Source organism: Cyprinodon variegatus, unplaced genomic scaffold, assembly GCF_000732505.1.
Source record: "Cyprinodon variegatus isolate N-32 unplaced genomic scaffold, C_variegatus-1.0 Scaffold205, whole genome shotgun sequence".
In the NCBI taxonomy this organism is placed as follows: Eukaryota; Metazoa; Chordata; class Actinopteri; order Cyprinodontiformes; family Cyprinodontidae; genus Cyprinodon; species Cyprinodon variegatus.
This window is the reverse complement of record NW_015150658.1, coordinates 1,139,685-1,161,231: the sequence shown is the minus strand read 5'-3', so window position 1 is coordinate 1,161,231 and position 21,547 is coordinate 1,139,685. Positions and strand designations below refer to the sequence as shown.

Sequence of the window (21,547 nt, the reverse complement as noted above, 5' to 3'; positions counted from 1 at the left end):
GAGGAAATCTCCAGCAGAACCAGACCAAGGATCAGTGTCAGTTGGCATCTGCTGAGCAGTGGCGCATAGATCCCTGATCAGACTTCATTCTTTAACATGAACAAACTAAAATCTCTCAGATATTTAAGATTTAAGCCAGCCTAGGGCTGTTCCTTTCACTCCTACAAAGTATTGTAGGAGTACAAGTCTCACTAAAAGAATACTATGATCAACTGTATCAAAGACAGCACTGAGATCTAACAGGACTAGTACACATACAAGTCCGTTATCTGAGGCCATGAGAATATCATTAGTGACTTTCACCAATGCTGTTTCAGTGCTAATATGAGCTCTAAAATCAGATTTAAACTCATCATAAAGTTCATTATTGTGTTAGTGATCACACTCTGTGGCAACTACTTTCTCAAGACTTTTACATAAGATTTCATTCATATCTTCTGTGTATTTAATTGCTAATGTCTCAGTCCCAATTATCTGAGAAGTATTTATAGTTACTTTGAAAAGTTGTCCTGAACCCTGCACAGGGATTTATTCTTCATGAAAAAGACATGCCAACGTTGATTATTAGTTTGATTTTTCTACCACAGCCAGCAATGCAATACAACTAAGGAAAGAGGAAGTCTACCCCTTAGTTAGAGCACTTCCACATCATTAACAATAGCTTTACAGTTTGCTTGGTGAGTTATTTGGTCCTTCCTAATAGTCTTGAAAATTATGGGGTGTGAATACTTTTGCAAGGCACTACATATTTCTCCAGCTCATTCTGCATGACTATCTGATGGATGTCACAAGGTTCTTTAGTCTCATGATGGTGCTTAGACCATAAAGTCTGTGTAATAGTGGGAGAAAAATGATAACTAAGCTAAAACTTTGCAAGTGTCATTATTTCTCATTTGCGTTTGTAGACTCATTCTGTCTGTTGGTCTCTTGCAGAGTCAAAACATCTTACAAAAGCCTACTTTAAGAAATAAAGAGCTCATTGTTTTTACTTTAAGGTCTAATTTCCTGCAAACAAAGTAAATCAACAATTGTTTACAGATGCTACAGAACAAATGTAATCAATCAAAAGAAACAAGAGAAATACAATAAAGCACATTTAGACTTGGTTGTAAAGACAGGAAAATATTTTTCTGGCCAATATGCATTCTGGCAGATTTGCTGTATCAAAACCAGAATTCTCAGTAAAACAGAGCTATAAACATGTCACTGTTAAATGAATGGATAAGAGCTTCTGCTACATAGCCAGGATCAGGAGCCCCTTTAATATGTAACATGGCATTAAAGAGGAAAGAGTGAAACTTCAGCATTGTCTGAAGTCTGGAATGGTTCTCTAAAGATTCCTGCAAAATTCTTAAACCTTAATTGTTACACAACAGATAACAAAAATCTTTAAAATCTTTCTCTATGTAGAGAGAAAGATTTTAAAGTGGACTTCAAAGGAAATATTTGCTTAAATTTCTTCAAACATAATATCTTCATGTTTTTAGAGGGATGGTTGCTGTTGTACCAGTGTTCCTTCCTACCTTATGGTTAACACTGCAGAGTATTTTTTTATATAAAAGTTGATCATGATGTATCCTTTCTGTTCTGTTCTGTTTGTTAAAGCTCTGTGCATTTTGCTTTCTACTTTGCAGCTGGATGCAGATGAACAACAACTTATAACCTACAGTAAAAACTGACCAGGAGAAATTCGAAGAAAACGTATTTCGATCACATCTAAAATAATAATTATTAACTACTAGTTTTAATTATTTTTCATGCACAAGATGGACACTGTTATGTCCAAAATTATAAGGGGAATGGTGGCGTAGTGGTTAGGGCATAGAGCTTGGAATACTGAGCTTGGGAGTTCAAAACCCACTCCCACAGACTGCTATTCTGGCTCCCTGAGCAAAAGACCCTTAACCCCACACTGCTTCCTGGGCGCCCGAAATGGCAGCCTACTGCTCCCTGAGGGGATGGGTTAATGCAGAGAGGGAATATTGTTGCACTGTACTTGTGACAGTATAATGAGAATAAAAACACTGGAAAAAATAAAATAATAATCCATAATTTGCTGTTTAGTGCAGTGTTACTGTCATAGAAATAGAATTCTGTCCAACTCATAATAAATCTGTAAAGAAGATCAGAGCAGTTTCAGAGGAAGTGTAATCATTGTTCAGCTTTTTGCTAACCTTTTAAATTTTTTCAATGAATATGAGCACTGAGCATGCTCCACTGGTTCCCTTTAGTGATCGCTAAAGGCGGTAGACTGGACTTTCTTTATGAAGTCTGAAGTCTATGGTTTTGGTCACATTTAGTTTTAAGTAGAATTGTCTCAACATAAAATGTAATTCTCCACCAGCTGACTAGATGAATCATCCCCTTCCTGTAACAAGCTGACAATAATGCTGTCATCCCCAAACTTGAAAATGTGAATATACTTCCTGTATAATTACTACTGCAACTGATGGTGTTTACAGGATGTACAATAAAGGGGAGAGAAGGAAGCCTTTAGAACAGCAAACCTACACTATTTCCTTTCCTTACATTATCAATCTACTAATTTTTTTCACTCTAGGAGCTTAGTATTGATAGAGCATCAGATCAAGTTTGGTTTGCCATGTCTAGCCCTGAGGGGTGAGGTTTTACGGTTGGTGCTGAAGGTTTTATCAGGCAGTTGACAGGTGCTGACAAAGGTTTGACATCAGACGGAGGGGTTAAGGTGGAGATGATTTAACCTGCTCAGACCAGGGGTTTTAAAACTAACGTCTGCCTAAAATAAAAAACAAAATAAAAGAAGAATAACTCCACAATGTTCATGTTTTAATGCAGTTTCGGGAAGCTTGTAACATTAACAAATAAAAGTGTGCTTTTTTTAGAGATGTGATGAAATGCATCGTTAAGATAATCAACTTTACTTAAATAAACATCATCAAATGAAATTATCTTTCTGTATTGAAATAATTTAATCTGCTTTGAATACCTTTAAAATTCAATGTTTTTGTTTTTTTAACATCCTTTTTGCTATGTAGTTTAAGCAACACTGCAGATTTTACTATGCTTGACTATTTCTAATAATAACAAAGCAAATCTTATCTTTTTTGTTTTTTTAACCATGGCCCAATCTTAAGGGCTGGTTTGATTGAGAGTGTTGCAGAATTCCTGACCCCCCGCAATTCTCCTATGACTCTCTCTATCAGAGTAGGACACTCCCACATTAATAGCATCATCCTTATTTAGTCTTAGAAATTCTTTCCCTGGACAGTGCAGAAGTATATATACCCCTAAAACGTGTTTATTATCACAAATGTTAAAATCAATCAATTTGAACAGATTTTTCATTGAACTGCTGACATCTATTCATTAAACCTTAAAATCTGTTTGTTTTTTTTCTTCAAAAATTGCCAAAAACTCTGTAAGATAGTTAAAAGAATTAAAAGGAGTCAAAAGGAATGTTTTGAGTTTGCCGTAAGTTTTTAGTGACTTAATTAACACAGCCTGCCCTGTGATTTACATATAAATTACTGCATTGTTGTCTTGGTTAGGTCATGTGAAATTAAAAGGTAGATGTAATTACTGCACTGCGTTTATTTCTTTATGTAAAATATTTCTAATGCACTAATTTAGAGTTAATTTTTACCATTTGCAGCAATAATGTTTCTGAGAATGTCTTCTATATCCAATAAATTTGGTACTTTTTTATATCATTAACTGGACCAAACTGTATTCAAATTAATTGTGAATTTCTTTGAATAGATGTGGGAAATACAAATCCATACCCTGCAATATTGTATTAGGATTTTAGAAAATATCCTTTAAAAGTGGTGCCTAGTGAAATGGAAAGAAAAGTGTTTTTAAAGGTTTTTGCATACAAAATCTAAAGAACTTAGTGTAAATTTATTTGTCAATACATTAGTCAATATTTTGTAGAAAGATTTGTTGGTAGTAAATCTGTTGAGCTGTGCATCAGCCAGTACATTTCCTATTGCTCCAGCAGGTTTTCCTCCTGGAGTTCCCTTTCTGTAGTTCTATCTATTCTTCCATAACTTTGTCCGAATTCCCTGGATTTACTGAGGAAAAGAATTCCCCATACCATGATGTTATTATCTCCATGTTTCCCTGTTAAGAAACCAGATTTATATTTAGTTTTCAACCACGAATAATGGTTTGCTTGTACAGCAGAAATGAATATATTCTTTCTTCAAATAACTGAAAAACGTTCATGCAACTATTCCCATATGATGGCAACCTGGAGCTACGATGAAGATCTTCAGTCCTGCCGACTGATTCTCCATCCTGAGCTGTGGACCTTTCTGCTGTTGGCCTTTTGGCTGCTTCTCTGACAAACGCTGTCCCTGCTTGGTGGTTCATGTTCGGATACAGGCTGTGACAAAAATGGTAATCAACAGAATGTGAGATCAATAAAGTAAATCAATCACTCCTGAATTCATGGATCCTCTGTGAAATATTGTATTTTAATCTAAGCCTGCTTTAAAACTATCCACAACGTTCTTCCTAACACACCTGTTTTTCTTCATTGGTCTTCTTGATGCTATTCATCCATTAGAATTCTCTAACAAGCCTTCAAAAAGAGTTGCATTTATGGTCAGATTAAAGAAACAAAGAGGTAACAGATTAGTTGCTCTTTGTACTCGATAGCAAAGAGCAACTTAGAGCCATATGGAGCTAGTTTATGAAACATTTCTGTTCAACGGACTGTAAATAGTGGTGAAAATATGACTGATGGCATGAGAAGCATCACAAGTGTGTTTTTGTGTGTAAGCACTGTAGAAGTCACGAGTTACTCTATACAACAGTGAAGGTTGTAACTTACCTGGAGTTCTGCTAATCATTTACAAAAATCGTCACAAGGAAAGATAAGTCAGGAGTCAACACGGATAGATTTGAAAATATTTATTTTGACTGTCCTATTTCTTGGATGAAAGATTTAAATGTGCGTAAAAGTAGAAATTAATCGTTTGTTTTCAGGCTTCTCTTTATAAATGAAGGGGAAATACACAATTTATTCTTCGGATGCAAAACTGAAACTAACAGCTAAACAGCATACTGTAATAATTTCCTTCTCTGTAGTTTCCTCTGCTACTCTTATGTTGTTGAGCACATGGATGACACATCATGTTTTCTCCTAAATTATAAATGATGGTGAGGAAGGTACATTTTTGTTCCCATTAAAACCTGGTTAAACGTTTTGAAAAGTGGTTCCTCTTTCTTATTTCAAGACACTGACTTAAGTTGTCTTAAAATAGGGTTATGTATTTTGCGTCATGTGACTTCCACCACTAACTGATCATATGACGTGTTGCGTTTGAAGTGTTATATCCCAGAAATTGTCTGACTCTAAACAAACGGTTAGGTTGTTTACTGTTAATGTTGGTGACTAACGCTAACTTCCCTTTCTGGAAGAGAACAACAAAAAGACAAAAAAAAGTCCTTACTGCTATCATTAAATCTTCACTGGTATCATTTTATTGATACTTTTTTGTACTCCCTAGATAAAAGGCTGTTAAGTGAATTTCAACATCCTGACACAAATGAGTTTCTCATCAATAATCTATAAATAGAGAATACCTATCCCTTCATTTGAATTAGCTTGTGTATGACCAATATTAAGTCACACATTTTCAAAACGATATATGTGTTAAAGGTCAGTTATTGCACATTAGCCAGTAGCATGCTAACAGGTGTTCTTTATCCGTTTAGATAAATGTTCTTATTTTAGAAAACATCCAGAGAAAGCAGCATTTTTCAAGCGAGGACTCAAACTGTAATTCAGCTCCAGATAAAGAGCTTTAGATCCATCCATCCATTTACTAACACGCTTAATCCCAAGTGGGGTTGCGAGAGGTGCTGGTGCCTATCTCCAGCAGGGCGAGAGGCGGGGTACACCCTGGACAGGTCGTCAATCCATCACAGGGCCACACAGAGACAAACAGCCATTCACAAACACACACACACTCACACTTAAGAATTTTTTAGAGAAGCCAATTAACATAACAGTCATGTTTTTTGGACTGTGGGAGGAAGCCGGCGTACCCGGAGAGAACCCACGCATGCTCAGGGAGAACATGCAGACTCCATGCATAGAGACCCCGGGCCGGAATTCGAGCCCCCAGCTCTAGATCATCAGTTTAATTACAGAAATAAGAAAAAGTAATAATCAATTTTTTGACTTAGCAGATGTTGGTGCTTATATTTGTATAATGTGGTGTTTAACTAATGCATTTTATCAGGTCCTCCTAACTCAGGGGTCTGCAACCTGCTGCTCCGGAGCCACATATGGCTCTTTGGACCCTCTCCACCGGCTCTTAATACTGGCTAAAATGTATAGAAAGAGCTAAATAATTTACTATAATATATACCGGTATCAATAGCTTTAGCGTTTTTTATAAGATGGAAGAGAATGAGTTTAAAAGAACCAGAAATATATTTTCAGAGACATTTCTCTATGAATTAGCTGGAGAATTATATGTTTTAACATTAAAAATATATGATTTTATTGTTTGAGATGGCAACAACTAATTTCCTATACAAGCTTTTAAAAAAAAGGTTTTCTAGAAAAAGTCATGGTATTATTTGCGGCTCTAAACAACTTTTATTTGGTCGTACTCTGGGCAAAACGGCTCTTTGGATATGAAAGGTTGCAGACCCCTGTCCTAACTAGTTATGGGTTGGACCTTCTTAACACAGTTTCCTTAACAAACTTTCCTGTGAGATGTGCATCTGTGTTTATGTAATACCACCAAACTGTATCCACAAAGAAACAAAGCTGGTGTCGGTTGTATTTTCCTGCTGAAAGTGGGTGAGCTGTGGTCATAAAGGCCTGGCCACAGTCGACAACACTACACAGGTGGGAAAAGGGTGTGAAGGAAGCCATTTATGTTGAGAAAGAAAAACCAACCTTAAGCAGAGGGGGTGGACTCAGGTTTCAGCTCTTTAAAACCTACAAAACAGCGATAGAATTGATTCCTTCCTGCTATCAACTCAACCCCCAACTCCATGCAGGGGACAAAAATATCTCGCTTGGTCAGCCAGACGATCAAAGGCTCCTAACGACCCACCTTTCTGAGGCATAGACCAGTATCGGGTATTTTAGGCTAACAAAGAACCCAAACGACTCCCCATTCCTAAGGGGTGGACCCGTTCTTCTGGTTAATTTTGCACGTTTTCTAGCCAAAACAAGGCCTTGGGCCACAATATAAAGCTTCTGACTGTCTCTGGACAGAGACTGGCTTTGCAAAACAGCCGTATCCTATTGGTGTTGATCAACAAGCCCATGCAAGACCCGACCTTGTAGTCAGTACGTGGGGTCAAAACACTTGCGTTTCTCTCGCTGTTTTTTTTTTTCTTAGTGACTAAACCAAACAATGAAAATTTTTTCGGAGTTAAGAATTAAGGAATTAAGTCCGTAAATGTATATATATATATATATATATACATGTATAACTATGAATCCAAATAAAGTGATAGTGACATTGTGCAAAAACAGAGCAAGGAATGAATAAATGTCAATTACAGAGGGGGGGTGTCTGAATCACCTGAGGAAGGCGTTGTAGAGATTGATGACCACAGGCAGGAATGATTTCCTGTGGAGCTCTGTGCTGCATCTGGGTAAAAAATAATTCTCCTCTTAACAACAATCAAGTGTTTTATCTTAATAACTGACGCTCAATGGATAATTTCTATTTATTAGGTCATTTTTTGCAAACCAACTAAATACATTATTCCCTATCAATTATCGCTTTTTAAAATTCCAGTTTCTGCTTGAGAAATAGTGCTTGATCAAAAATGTTCTAGTATTTGACATTACAAATGATTGATTGATTGATTGATTGATTGATTGATTGATTGATTGATTGATTGATTGATTGATTGATTGATTGATTGATTGATTGATTGATTGATTTGGTTTGCCTTATGTCTCATAACTCTAAGGTCTTATTTATGCTATTCTATCTTACAACTGAAGAGTTTAGAAGGAACAAACTGTTGCTTCATGAAACACCAGGAGATGGCAGTGTTTACCACACATCACACATAGCAGCTCAGAGTAAGTGGCCCCTCAAAATTAAAGTTAGCAATATTATTTATTACAAATCTTTTCCTGCTACTTTCTGACTTAGATCTTTTAAATTGCATCAATCAGTTTGAATTTCAGTATTGGAAAATCTCAAAATGGTTTTGTTAATTTGTCAAGGTACTCTTCTGCAAGTGGTTAACCTGGCAAGTACTGGATTTATTCAGTGTTTATTGACAGCTCAGAAATATAATGTGACAAAATTTGTGGGTACAATCTAACCATGCTGGACATCCTGCAGACTCTAAAGTGGAAAGAAATGTCATCCTTAAAAAAGCAACGACGTGCTTGGAATTGGAAAGTAAGGAGAGAAGCTATCCCGTGTAAAGTCTTCTAATTTCATTACCCTGCACATATTCTAAGCTTAAAGTCCATCACACTTTTGGCTGCTCTGAACCTGGAAGTCAAAAATAACGTAACGGCCTCTAAAATGTGGCAGTAGCTCAGTTCAGGGACAGCTTTGATTCTCTGTAATCTGATTACTGGATCAATAACAGAGCAACATTTGATGCATTGCTTTGATGGTTGGCTTCTCCTCGAGTTACACATTGCTGGCATTCAACACTCATTCCCACTTTATAGGTGACAAAGTGTGAATGCGAGCAGGAATTCAAATGGAAGGCCTTTTAAATGAGATGACTCTCACCGCAAAAACCTTGATCACATCTGGCTCTGCTTCCACCCTGTGATCCTAGCTGACATTTTCCATTTAGCATGTTTCTCAAACTATTTCGTTTCTCAGGGAGCGGCTTTTAATCAAAAGAATGTTTTCAAAATAAATCATTTTGTCATTTTCAGCCCAGCTGTTTTACTAGATGTTTGAACTCCTGATGCCACTGATGTAGGTACTATGATCAAAAGAGAGACAAATTTAAGAAGTGGACAAGTTTATGTGCACATATACATATTTCCACATAACCAATAATAGATTTAGATGCACTTGCAGCATGACGATTCTACACATAATAAAAACCTATTTCCAAATGTAACATTATCCATCAGTCTGGCCGGCCGCTCGGAGGAGGCAGACTCCAGCGTTTGTGAGTGAAAGGTGACCTCAACATTGGACAGATCTCAAGTCCATCAAAGGGCTTGGTTCTTCAGTTATAGATGTTCTGCAGACCAGGTGCTCAGACCTCCTCCAACAATCATAAAAGATGCTATAAAAGTAACTGGCCTCTCTTAACCATGGCTGTGATTGTTTTCTGTGATCGCCGTTGCTGGACTGGCAACCTGTACACAATGTGGCAGCTTAGAGAAATGGTCAAAAGCAGGAAGTTAACATGCATGTATGAATATGTAGGGGGGAAAAAAGTAAATGCCTTTGTGGGAAAATTAATTTTCTGTATTTTGACCCATCCCCTTGGGGTGCAGTGGGCTGCCATTGTGTGGCACCCGGGGAGCCGTGTGGGGTTAAGGATTTTGCTCAGGGACCCAGAGTGCAGGCTGTGGGGATCGAACCAAGTACTTACAACCTTCTCAGAACACAAGTGCACTGCTCCCAATATAGAAAGTATGAAATAAAACACAAAAAAAAACAAGGAAGGTGACAAAAAAAGATGACAAAAAATTTTTTTGGGTATGTTCTCTTCAGGAAAAGAAGAAAAGTCATATATGGATTCCTGCCTGGTGGACTGTTTTAACACACTGGAGGAAAACAGTTTTCCTGATTATGAAAGACATTTGTAATGGACTACATCAACAGGATGTGTTTTTGGATATCTCGTCTCGCTGTTTATCTCATCTCCTGATGAAAACCTTTTTGGGAAAGTTGATTTCATGAGGAACTGAATCTAAAAGACAAGAACACAGCCTAGGACTTGTTGTGGCCAGCAGAAAACTTAAACACAGCTGAACATGATGCGACTTTCAACTATTTGTGAACAGAAATTGTGTCTGCAGATCATGTTACTGAACATTAATAACTACTCTTGCAAAACGTTTAGTCATAAAAGGTTTTAGCTGGGTTTTTTTCTGTGTCTGAGCAAAATGAAGGAAGCTATAGCTGTCTGATTTTATTATTTGACCCTCCTTTCCTAACGCCAGCAATAACTTAAAGTCCCTGTTGGGGCTAAAACATTATGTTATTTTGGTATTACCTAGAGATGGACTGATAAAGTTGAGTTTTTTTTTTTGACAGCTTTATTAGTGTAGTTGATGATTATGTTGACAAAAGTGAGACTTGCACAATCAATGCATGCTTTTTAATATTAGTTAGGCTTAGTTTCTTACGCACTTTCTCAGTGGGAAAGACACTATTAACATCTGTAACCTCAATCATGTCACCTACTCAAATGCTGACAGATTTTTAGGTTTTTGAAAATACTATATGCAATAATTCTCCACTGAAGTGAAGTTCTGGAACACAAAGGTTTTTGAATTCCTCCACAGAGCACCACTTTGTTTTGTCAGTATTTCTTCTTGCGACCCATTGTTTACTTACAATGACAAAATAGTGATCCACAAATATGCTGCTTAAAATTGATGCATTTCTTGTATTTAGGGGCATTTTAAAAAGTCAGTTACAAATCATCTAAAGAAAACTTAATTAATGAATTTCTAAATGAAGAAAAGCACAAAAAAAATTGTAGGAAACTATTGCTAAAATAAATTTTCACAGAAAATGCAAGAAAGTGAGGGATAGTTTAAGTTCTTTGTAAATGCATGATTATTGTAAACATTCATGAGATCTGACAAATAACCATAAAAATATTTATTGACATTAAAATCTTCCTGGACACAGAAATTGGAAATAATTCACACAGGAAACAAATATTTAAGAAGTCCAAATTCAAAACCACAACCGACAAAGAATTTTAGAACTAAAATGCAAAATGTTCTCATTAAAAATACAACTTTTTCTGTGAGTTTTCAGGGATAAATATCTGAATGCATTTAAAACAATATCATTAAGAAGCTACACGTGAAACCACATTGCACTGGCTGATCTATAACTGCCCACTTTCAGAAACATTATAAACTAAACCACAGGAATCTCAGAACACTGGCCGATCATTCATATTAGAAATGCACATTAATACTGATAAATAAAAAAAAATATTTTAAAAGAAATGTTTTTCTATTTAAAAAAAAAACCCGCCTGTGATGTTTGTCTCAAACACTAACTTCCATGAATTCTGCTCTTGGATATTGCTGCATGTTGCATTTGTGAAATGCAGATAAGTGGATAATGACAATGACTGTAGCATGAGACAGAGATAACCAGGAAGGTTGGAAGAAATCCCAACATGCTGTGATTCTGTTCATCCTTTTTTTTTAGTCCCCTGCAAAAGTCTGCCATGATCCTGTGTTTCCCAGTCCAAACAAGTCACTATGGCTCTCATCCTGCCAGAGCAACTGGATTCAGAACGAAGGAGAGATGGAAGAGAACGAGGAACCATGGCGCACATCATAGCCAGTTCAGATGCTGGGCCTTTTTCCCTCGTTCCCCCTCTTTTCTTTATCTCCATGGTGCACACACGTCAACCTGGAGCAAGGCCGTGTACTGGCAGGGGAGGCTAAAGGGAGAAAGAAGAGGGTGGGTGGATGGGGATGCAGTGTGTGGGGAGGTGTAGGGAGGAGGGGGGGGTAAAAGGACACAATGCTTGAAAAGCAGAGCAGGTCCAGGGACTAATTGGGTCTGGTAATGGCAGGTCAGTGTGACTGAAGGGCTCGTTAGAACCAGTACAGCTCCTTGCCTTTCTTGTGCTGCTGGAGGCCTAAAGAAAGAAAAAAAAACATGAAAACAATGAGAAGGACAACAATGAACAGCAGTACACAGGTTGTCATGGAGCCTTCTATGGCCAAACATGCTGGTTAAGGCAAGTGAAAAGAGAGCTTCTGTGATGATTATGATGTGTTGTGTTTTTATAAGCAGGTCTGTAAAGGGGGGTGGGGGGTGTTTGGTGTAGAGCTGGAAGCATATACGTCTTTGAGTTTCTCTGCAAATTAGAATTGATTTTTTGGAGATCTATTGGCTTTTTAAAACTACTGATTGTAGTCAAACCTATTTATCAGATTTATTCTTATCCTGCAGTCCCTTAAGTGAGAATAAAAATACACAATGAGGCATAATTTCTAATAGACTTCACTAAACTATTAATAACTATCTAGGTATTAATTCAATTTTATTTGGCTTTTAGTTTAACTTATATGTCTCTTTCTTATTCATAAAGTGACACTAATAACAAGGATTTTTTATTCACAAATACATGAGATTTTCTGCATTACTTTACATTGATTTTTTATTTGTTTTTAAAGACCAAAAGGCATACAATTTTCCCTTTAAAAGACAAACATGTTCTTCTTATTTTTCAATATAATCCCAATACGTGGGCGGATTTAGATTTAATTATGTGCATTTTTTTATTATTAGCTAGTTCAAACAGATTGTGGTTTAACTTATGATGTCAACATGAAATTAAGAATTTCCTGAGCAAGCATGTGGTGAAGGTGTAAAGAACATGCTCCTTTTAAAAAGGGAGAGACCTCCAGAAAAAGCAAGGCTAATCTTTTGAATTAAAGGTCAGTCTGTCAGTTGATTTGTTAATTTACTGGCTGACTGACCAACCGATCAATTGATTAAACAAACTTTGGTTAAAGAAAGGGATGCAGTTAAGAGCTTTTGTTGGTGTGAAAAGTCAAATAGAGATTGAATAGGTTAGGTATAATCGGTGGAGAACAGTAGGTCCCTTTAATTAATGGGAAATAAATGCTAAGCTTCTGCAATGCAGAGTTGTAATCATGCACATAACCATCTCATTTAAAGTTATTTTCTTACTTTTTCTATGTAGAATAACTTTTAAAAAGCACACATTAACGTACATTAAAACAAAGAAATGTGTATGATTCAGGAGATTTGTGAGGCTGTACCTGCATCCATGTTGAGAGCTAGCGTCTGACTGACATCACCAGGGGGCAGCAAGCTTGGCCAGGAGGTAGTGGGCTCTAGCTTGCCCACTTCATAGTGGCTTGGCAAGGTAGCAAGATGAGGTGGTCTCACAGTGGGCATGAGAAGGCCCCCATAGTGAGGCTCTAAAGCCGAAGGTGAATACAGTTCATGTAGAGGTCGAGGGGGCCCATAAGCTTGGGCCTGAGGATATCCCCAGCCCTCTGACGGGTGAGGGTGGGGACGAGTGTGAGCATGTGGGTGAGGATGAGCATGTGGGTGAGGCAGGCCTGGACGCAGAGCTGATGCATATGGGTCCATGGTATAAGTGGGAGCACTGGTCTCACAGTGGGAGCGACTCTGATTTGAAGAGTAGTTACTGTCCCAGAAAGATGGGGGGAAGCTTCTCCGACTGTTAGCGGTAGAAGTTTCTGACAAAAGAGAGAAAAAAACCAAAGCTGAAATAAGATCATTGTTAGTTAGAGAAATAAGCATCAGAACAACCATGTAAACTTAAAACCTTTCCTCTCACCAAAGTTTTTTACCTGAACAATTCTACCAGAGTTTTTCTGGAAGAGTTCTGTTTTCTTTCAGTCCAATATAAATATCTCCAAATCCATGATCAGTTTAAAAGAGACAATTACATGTAGTGTTAAAAAACACACAACCTTTATAATTTTATCACGTGACATTAAATACAACCCTTTTTTGTTCTGTTTTGGAGGAGTTAAAATTACTAGTTTATTTTTAATTGCACTAGAATATTGATATGGATATGAAAATTCTCTTTCTCTTGATTTTTCAAATGTGTCAGTATGTTTGAGAAAAAAAAAAATCTTAAGCTGCATGATTTGGGACAAATGTTGTCAAAATCCCTTTACAATCTTCTTAAAATAGTTTGCTGGATATTTGGCCCATCCCTACTAAAGGTACTGCAACTGGGTGAGGTTTGTGGGCGGTCTTGCTCAATCACACATTTTAGCTCTGCCCAAAGTTTTTCTAGAGGACTTAGGATGTTACTTAACCACTTTTAAATAACCCTCTCTTTTTATAAATACATTTATTTTCTAAAGTAAACCATTCCATTCTGCAGCCAATCCTCTTAACATTGTAATCCACATACTTCAGAGCAGGGCTGGCTCTGTGAAGCTTATGGATGTGCCCATTATTTTCCATTTTACTTCAGAATCTAATGGATTTTGGACAGATTTTTATATTATTCTTGCCAAGCTACGAAACATGTCTCAACAAATGTATCTTATTAGCAAACTGTATTCAGGCCCTTGTGCATTTCTATCTGAGCAAAGGCTTTTTCCTCAGTGAGTCGCCTTTCAGGCCATGTGTTTTAGTCTGGTGTTCCCTTACCAACTTCAGCCAGTGTCTTTTACTTTTTTCTTAAATTGTCCCACATATTTTTTTTATGGAAATACCACAATCTCCATGGGATAAACAACACCTTCTAGACAGAAGTATACAAGTTGGACATTCCAATGAAACAGATGAACAGGGAACATTCCGGATTCTAGAAATTAAAACAAAGGATGAACAAGACTTGTGGAGATGAATTATCCTTTTATTTGATTTCTCTGGAAACGTACTTTTGTTTTGCATGTATTCACACAGGAAAGCAACGTGTTTAATTGTTGGCTTAAAGTAAAACCATATGTGTGCCTCTATCTAGCTTTAAAGTTGTAAACAAATTAATCAGGAACTAAGAATGTCAAGTTGTAAAAGGACTGGACAAGCTGCAGGATATTAGCAAATGCATGCGATTGATCTATAACTTAAATACAACTGAGAGTAAAGGAAACTATATGGAAGTCCCCATGTGAAGGGGGTCTTTGAAGCAAAGTAAAAAAACAAGAGGCGACAGTTCAGGTGAACCAAGACTGTGTTCTGTACAGGTGTATTCTCAAATCCCTCAGAAGTCAGACAAAGAACCTCTAGACCAGCAGCAGGAGGCATGTCTACTTGGACAACCTCATTTAGATCTCAGGAACTTAGGTGTGATGTGACAGCAACAACTTGAGGTCAGGAGCAGGCTCGGGTGCTATTGAAAGCCAAGGAACCTATATAGCAGCTTTTAGACAGTGAAAAGTTCTCAAAGACCTGGGGGCTGCCTGTGACAGACACTGGGATCTTAAACAACCTTAAAAAGTCTTATACAGACACTAAATTAGCAAAAAAAATCCTGAAATCCCACCAGAGTTACGAAGCTGGAGGCATACCAGTTCAGAGGTGATTGAAACAAGTTTTTTTTTCCTCCAATCTGAAACATGTTGATTTCATTGATACTATAAATGCTCACTTGGACCCTGAACTAAACCGAGACATATTCAAGACATTCCTCTACATTTATAATAAAATACATATTAAAGTAGCTTTTTTTCCTGTGGTGTATTTTTGTAATTTTGTCCTGGCCCTTTGTATTAAGTTATTAAAACTTGGATTGAATCATTTTTTTAGTTTATCGTAAAGTAACATGGTTAGCATGGGCTAAAATATGTGTCTCTACCTAGCACATGATGTTGATTCATATCTGACATGTTGGGGATGTAACAAGAATCACCAATCTCAAAAGCTGTCCAAAATCCAGGGTGGCTGTAGTGCTGGATTTACATTTCTAATGTCTGTGCTTGTGCAATTGTTAAAGAGCCTGAAGTTGTAGTTATGGTTTATAAAACATTACAAATTCTCAGAATAATTGCAACCTTCCCCATGAGCAGTTATTTTTTTTTATGAATATTGTGAAAAATCTGAGCACTTTGTTTATGATATAAAAAAATTAGGTGTATTTCTATTCATAGTTAAGAGAAATGTTAAAAGTGTTGCAACCGTCCACATTCTCCCCTACATGCACAACAACGGAAGTTAGCCTCTGTTGAGTCAGCATCTTTTCCGCAGGTGCAGCATTCTGTTTTGAGTAGTGGAATAGAGCTTTTCCAAAATGTTTAAAGGAATGCTAATCTTAGTATATTTAAACTTCTGGCTTTGTAAAAAAAAAAAAAAAAGAAAAAAAAAAAAACCTCTCAGAAACAAATCTAGTAGATATAAATAGAAATAATTTTCGTAACTTGAGTCTGAGTTATGAACAGAAGGAATGAGGAAAAACAAGTTATATTTTTGTATAGTGCCTTGAAATACCTGGTTCAAATTGTACATCACCCTATTAGCTGAATTTTACACTGATTTTAAATTATTTTATTTAGTAAACCAACTAATTTTTGGTTAATTGTCTGTTTATATCAGTTTGAATTGAATGAAGCTCGTTGTTTGTTTTGTATCTATTCATTTATTTTCAATTTTTCCTCTTTTCATTTAAATCATGGTTTTAACCCTGTTATCAGTGCATGTTGTAACTATGGACCTATGGATTTTTGCACTTTATCCACTGAATCAATTAAACATGCCGGAGCCTTGTAGAAAGGGAGTAACAAGTGCTAAAACATAGATGTTGCCCACATGACTGCCACACTCTTGGTCAGATATCTTCCTGATTGGATCATAGGGTCAGCCCAGCCCAAGTCACAACAAGACACAGAAATAAACACAACCACGCTCCCGTTCACTGAAAGAGGGACACAAGTTAGAAAGAGCAATGCCCCTATATCCTAGCACGCTATATAAGGCAGACCCTGTAACCTGGAGGCAGCCCAGGGCTCAAAGAGCGTTAAATCACTGACTGTGGTGACACTTCTCACTTTCATGTCAGCCCGGTGCTCCTGAAAGTCTAAAAACACACACAAGCAGTCCTGACCCCGTGCTAGCACCCACCACCCCTCTCTTCTCTGCCCTGCACCTTCACCTGTTGTTTTTGCAACCCCTCCCACTCTGTGGGCGTCCTTGACAGAGTTTCAATATGCTGTTATATGTTTTCAGAAATATAGCTTTATATTTAGATATTCCTTAAGGAGACCCAGCTCATTTCCTATTGTCGCTACCACACTGACAATAGATTTAACTCTGACCGGGAGGCAGGCTGTGCAGCCATTGTGGGTCATGAGTTGGAATAAGAGTTAGAATGCCTGCTGTGGAGATGTTTGAAGGGGATACGCCGGCGAGGCTGTATGCTTACAGCCGGGTATAAACATAGCATCTGTTGGGAGGCAGGGAGTCCTCATTGGTGTCGAAATGAAGACGTCCAGCCTAACAAGAAAAAAGAGCGGAGCGACAGCAGAGCAGGGCTGTGTGAGAGTGCCGACCTTACATGGAAAGCATAGCGAAAAACCTGTTGATGGTATGAACTTTTGTGAGGTGTTTGTATGCACTTGTGGTGTTAGAAGACTTTGAACACACAGAATTTCAAATCTGAAACTACTAAAAAGAAGAGGCACAAAAAATTACTAAGATCGCTACTGTTAATTACACAGTTCACAGTTTTGGATTCTTGTGTGCTTCAAGAAAGCAATGCCTTCCACCACAAAGGCTTGTCTCTTGTCTTACTTCCTGCCGAAACCACAGAACTTTATTCTCCAAATGAGCTGTTGACCCGCACGACCTTCTACTTGGATTTCTCCAAGACAACAGCCTACCCCTCAGTCCTGTCATCTGATCATTTCACCTGTCTGACCCTCTGCTGTGCTAAATAACTGTCAACTCCAGCATCTGTCACAGAGTTTAAAAAATACACACATTTAAACACAGCCAGAGCGCATATGTGGGCCCCATTTGTGATTTGCTCTGACTGTATGTTTGAAACCATTGCACTGAACTCGCAATGGTCCTTTTTTATTGAGTTTTTAAAGCACTAGTGGCTTGTTTTTGTAGACAGTAGGCTGACAGGAAACAGGGTATGAAGGGGGAGAGACATGCGGCGAAGGACCACAGGTCAGACTCAAACCCTGGTCAGCCTCGTCGAGGACTAAGGCCTCCTCCGTACATGGCTCATGCACGCTAACCACTGCACAACCTGCACACCCCCAGTGGTCCTTTATTAATAATAACTGAACTTTATAGATCTCACACTGGAGAAATTTAGCTCTGCTTTTAACTCATCCCCTTGAGGATGGGGCTGCCATCATGCAGCAATCCCGGGAGCAGTGGAGGGATAAGGGTCTTGCTCAGAGACCCAGAGTGGAGGCTGTGGGGATCAAACTGGATATTTGCAACCTTCTCAGAGTAAAAGCGCAGTGTTTTTTTTTAACCACTAGGCCAACACTCCCACTGAAACAAATGGGTTTTTAGTTCAACACAGACTGGAAACTGAAGTTAGGCTTCATTTTGGGATCACATTGCAAAAAAAAAAAAAAATTGATAAAATCATGCAAACAAATTCCAGAACCAGAGAGGGCATCACCTTTAACAAGTTCTATTTTATATCAACATGCACCCAACATTGTCATCCGGCCACATAAGACAATTGCTTAGTTTATGATAAGTTTATTTTTCATTGACAAATTCATGACTTATCAGCTGTACCCTTATTACTATAGAGATCCTTCATAGTTTTTCTGTCATTATCTGAAGCTGTAGTAGTTTCTGTGACTTCAGAATGAGTTGGGAAAATATTTTATGTCTGTGAATATTTCTTCAAAAAGTAACTTTTTAGTCACAAAAACATTTTACTATATAAATAGACACACACACATATATAAATATATATAGTACCAATATATCTACCTGTGCCCTGTTGTTCTGGTGCTCGTCTCTTTCCTTCTCCATCCATGTAAGAGCTTAGAGCCCTGGAGAAGTGCTCATCCACCACACTGCTGATGTCTCCATGGTAGTAGGTGAAGAGCACACAGCGAGAGGTCAGGTACTCTGCTTCGGGGGCCTCCTGCTTCTCCTTGGGGCCCTCCACTGGCCTCGGTGCAGCAGGTGTGTAAGAGGAGGAGGAAGAAGAACTGGATGAAGAAGAAGAGGGCGCTGATCCTCCAGTGGCTGAGCCCCCAGACATCCCTTCGGGAACGCTGGGAGTGTCCATAAAGTCTCTACTGTTGGGCGCAGAACTGCTCAGACCTGAAGGAGCCTGTCAGGGGGAGGTCAGCGGGCAAGATGGGGGGGTGGGAGGAGGGTTAAGACAGGTGTTGCAAAAGACATGTCTGGAAATTAATTTGAGTTTTTTCACATTTTTGTCACTGTTGGCGCGCTGGCTAATCCAAGCATGCACAAATGTATAATTTGGGAAACATATTGTCTGAATAATAGAAATAGAATATAAAAACCCTTTTAAAATATTAAATACAAAATGTAATCATAAATTTATTAAATATCTGTGTTTAATCTAAAACAGTGAACCACGTTTACGCACAGAGCCACAGAAAACAGTATTGTGTCTAACTTGAAAACATGGTAATAACATTCATCTCAGAAACGAAAGTTATATTTGAAGAAAAGAAAAAAGCTTTTTACTGAACTTTACATATTGGCTTGCTTCCTACCTGTAAGCTGTTGATAAAAGCGGGAGCAGTCGGTGCGTACGGTGCGTAATGTCCATAGGCTGGATACATAACATCCAAACAGCTCATGGTAAACGAGCAGTGTCCTCACTGATCTGCAGGAACCGATCTTCGCATCAGATAGCGCGACAACATCTCGTTTGTCTGTGGCAGTGGGAAGAGCTGAGTTGAGGTTATGCAGCGTGAACTAAAGCCCGTCCCAGGTTTGACATAATCCCCCCAGAAGAGCGCACCCCTCCGCTTCCAACGCGCGTCTCAACAGCCGCGGCTGTGGAGCGGTTTACAAAGCAAGCATGAGGGTATTCTGTCCTGTACACCGCAGTTTAAACCCTCCTACCCCACAACCTCGTTACCCAACCCTCTACCCAGCAGCTCAGTCAAAAAATGGAAATTAATAACCAACCGTTTGGATTCTAAGAGAAAAAAATGTCAAGCCAATTAACAAAACAAAAAAAAGTAAAGTCATTAAAATTTTGAAAGTTCACTAATTGATTCAAAAAGTAAAATTCACATGACAGACATACATTCAGGGGCGGATTTAGGAAATTTGGGGCCCTAGGGAAAAACAGGAATGGAGCCCTCTGAATTGAAAAAGGGACAACACATAAAACTGCCCCATTATATGGATACTGACATTTTTATAGAATATACATATATTAATTGTTGTACGTTTTGTCCCTCTCTTCTTGTCCCTTTTCTTGTTGGTTTACTCTCTATGTTTTGTACTTAGCTGACTTTTCATGCCGTCTCAAAAGGAATGAAAGATTATTTCCAAGCACTAAGCTCACTTAGCTGATTGCTCCTTCCTGTGTTTCTAAAAAGGCAACGGCAAAAGTAAATAACAGTCCTTCATTTCACTGTAGGCAAGCCAAGATCGAGGAGAGCAGGAGGCAGAGTTACGAATCTACTTGCTCGGGAGAGCAGAGTTCGCTGCTTTTATATATCGTTGCCAAAGTCTCCACTAGAAGTTAGATTTGGCGTTAGGCGCTTTTTTGAAATAAAAGCACTAGAGGGGTCTGAAAAGTCAGTAAATATAGCGACAAAAGCGCTAACCTGGCAACACTGCTCTTCGCACCGTTTTGAAATGGTTTGCTGCTGTCTGTTTTGACCGTTCTGAACATGTGCAGCAAATGGTCTGATCCAATGTGGTGGACACTAAAGGATGGGGGGGTGGGGGATGAGACACCCCCTCAAAATGATAAGCATTTTGAGGGTATTTTTCGCAAAAGGATTTTTATTCAAAAACATAATTAATGTGCACAAATAAAAAAAAATTTGTATGAACTATACATGTAAACAGAGTTTTATGGGACCCTAGGAACTTGGGGCTCTAGTCAAACTGCCTGGTACTGCCTAACGGTAAATCCCCCCCCCTGCATACAATATATTACTGCATACAGTAGGATCAACCGAAAGATGTTGAATACAAACACGTTAGCCAAAACTATGTCTATGTAGTGCATGTATGCATTAAGCACAATGTTAAGGGCTGTTAACATGTTTTTATACATCAGTGCAAGAAGCCCAGGAAACTCGGATTGCTTTAATTGTCACGTTCAGCTAAGTCGAGATTGGTGACGATGGTGTGTTTCACACCAGTATTGTTCCTTTGGGTGAAAATGAACTAAAGCTTGTAAGTAGTGATGAAGTGTACTACATTTTCCTGGTAACATTTTAAAAGAGAAAATAAATAGGACTAAACACTATTGGATACAATGGCCTCCCAGGTCCTGAGTCATTGTAAAAACTTCACAGTGGACCTTCTGGGACATTGGTCTCTAGAAACATTCTTTTATCTTGAAAAAATGACCTAACAGTCCAGTCCATTTTCCTTTCTTCCTGAGATAAGTAATGACTAGACCAAAGGAATTACCCTTGTAATAGACTACATTCGCTTGTCGGTGTGGGGAGTCATGAAGAACTAACTTCAGTCCTATCCTTGTCCCTTGTGCAACTTTCATCCAGCTATCATTTTTTTTTCCCACTAAACTTTCCAGTCATATAAGTGATTTTATTCTCTCAAGAGACCGCTTCATTACAGTTTGCTTTAAAACTTTTGTTAGTCACTATTATGAAAAGTAAATTTCACAAAAAAATTGCACAAAGTAAATTTCTCCACTGTGAGATCAATAAAGTCGATCAATTAATCAATCAATCAAACATATACGAGTCCCACTTTTTAAA

At 38.1% G+C, this 21,547-nt stretch overlaps 1 protein-coding gene across 1 annotated transcript; it reads right to left on the bottom strand.

Moving 5' to 3' along the window:
* Nucleotides 1–10,696: 10,696 nt before the first annotated feature.
* LOC107088058 (transcription cofactor vestigial-like protein 2) lies at nucleotides 10,697–19,642 on the bottom strand. Its single transcript, XM_015379989.1, has 4 exons — nucleotides 19,346–19,642; nucleotides 18,585–18,933; nucleotides 12,950–13,396; nucleotides 10,697–11,796 (listed from the first exon to the last, which is right to left on the bottom strand). Exons 1-4 carry the CDS (start codon nucleotides 19,430–19,432, stop codon nucleotides 11,753–11,755), a joined length of 927 nt encoding a protein of 308 aa, XP_015235475.1. The 5' UTR covers nucleotides 19,433–19,642; the 3' UTR covers nucleotides 10,697–11,752.
* Nucleotides 19,643–21,547: the final 1,905 nt, after the last annotated feature.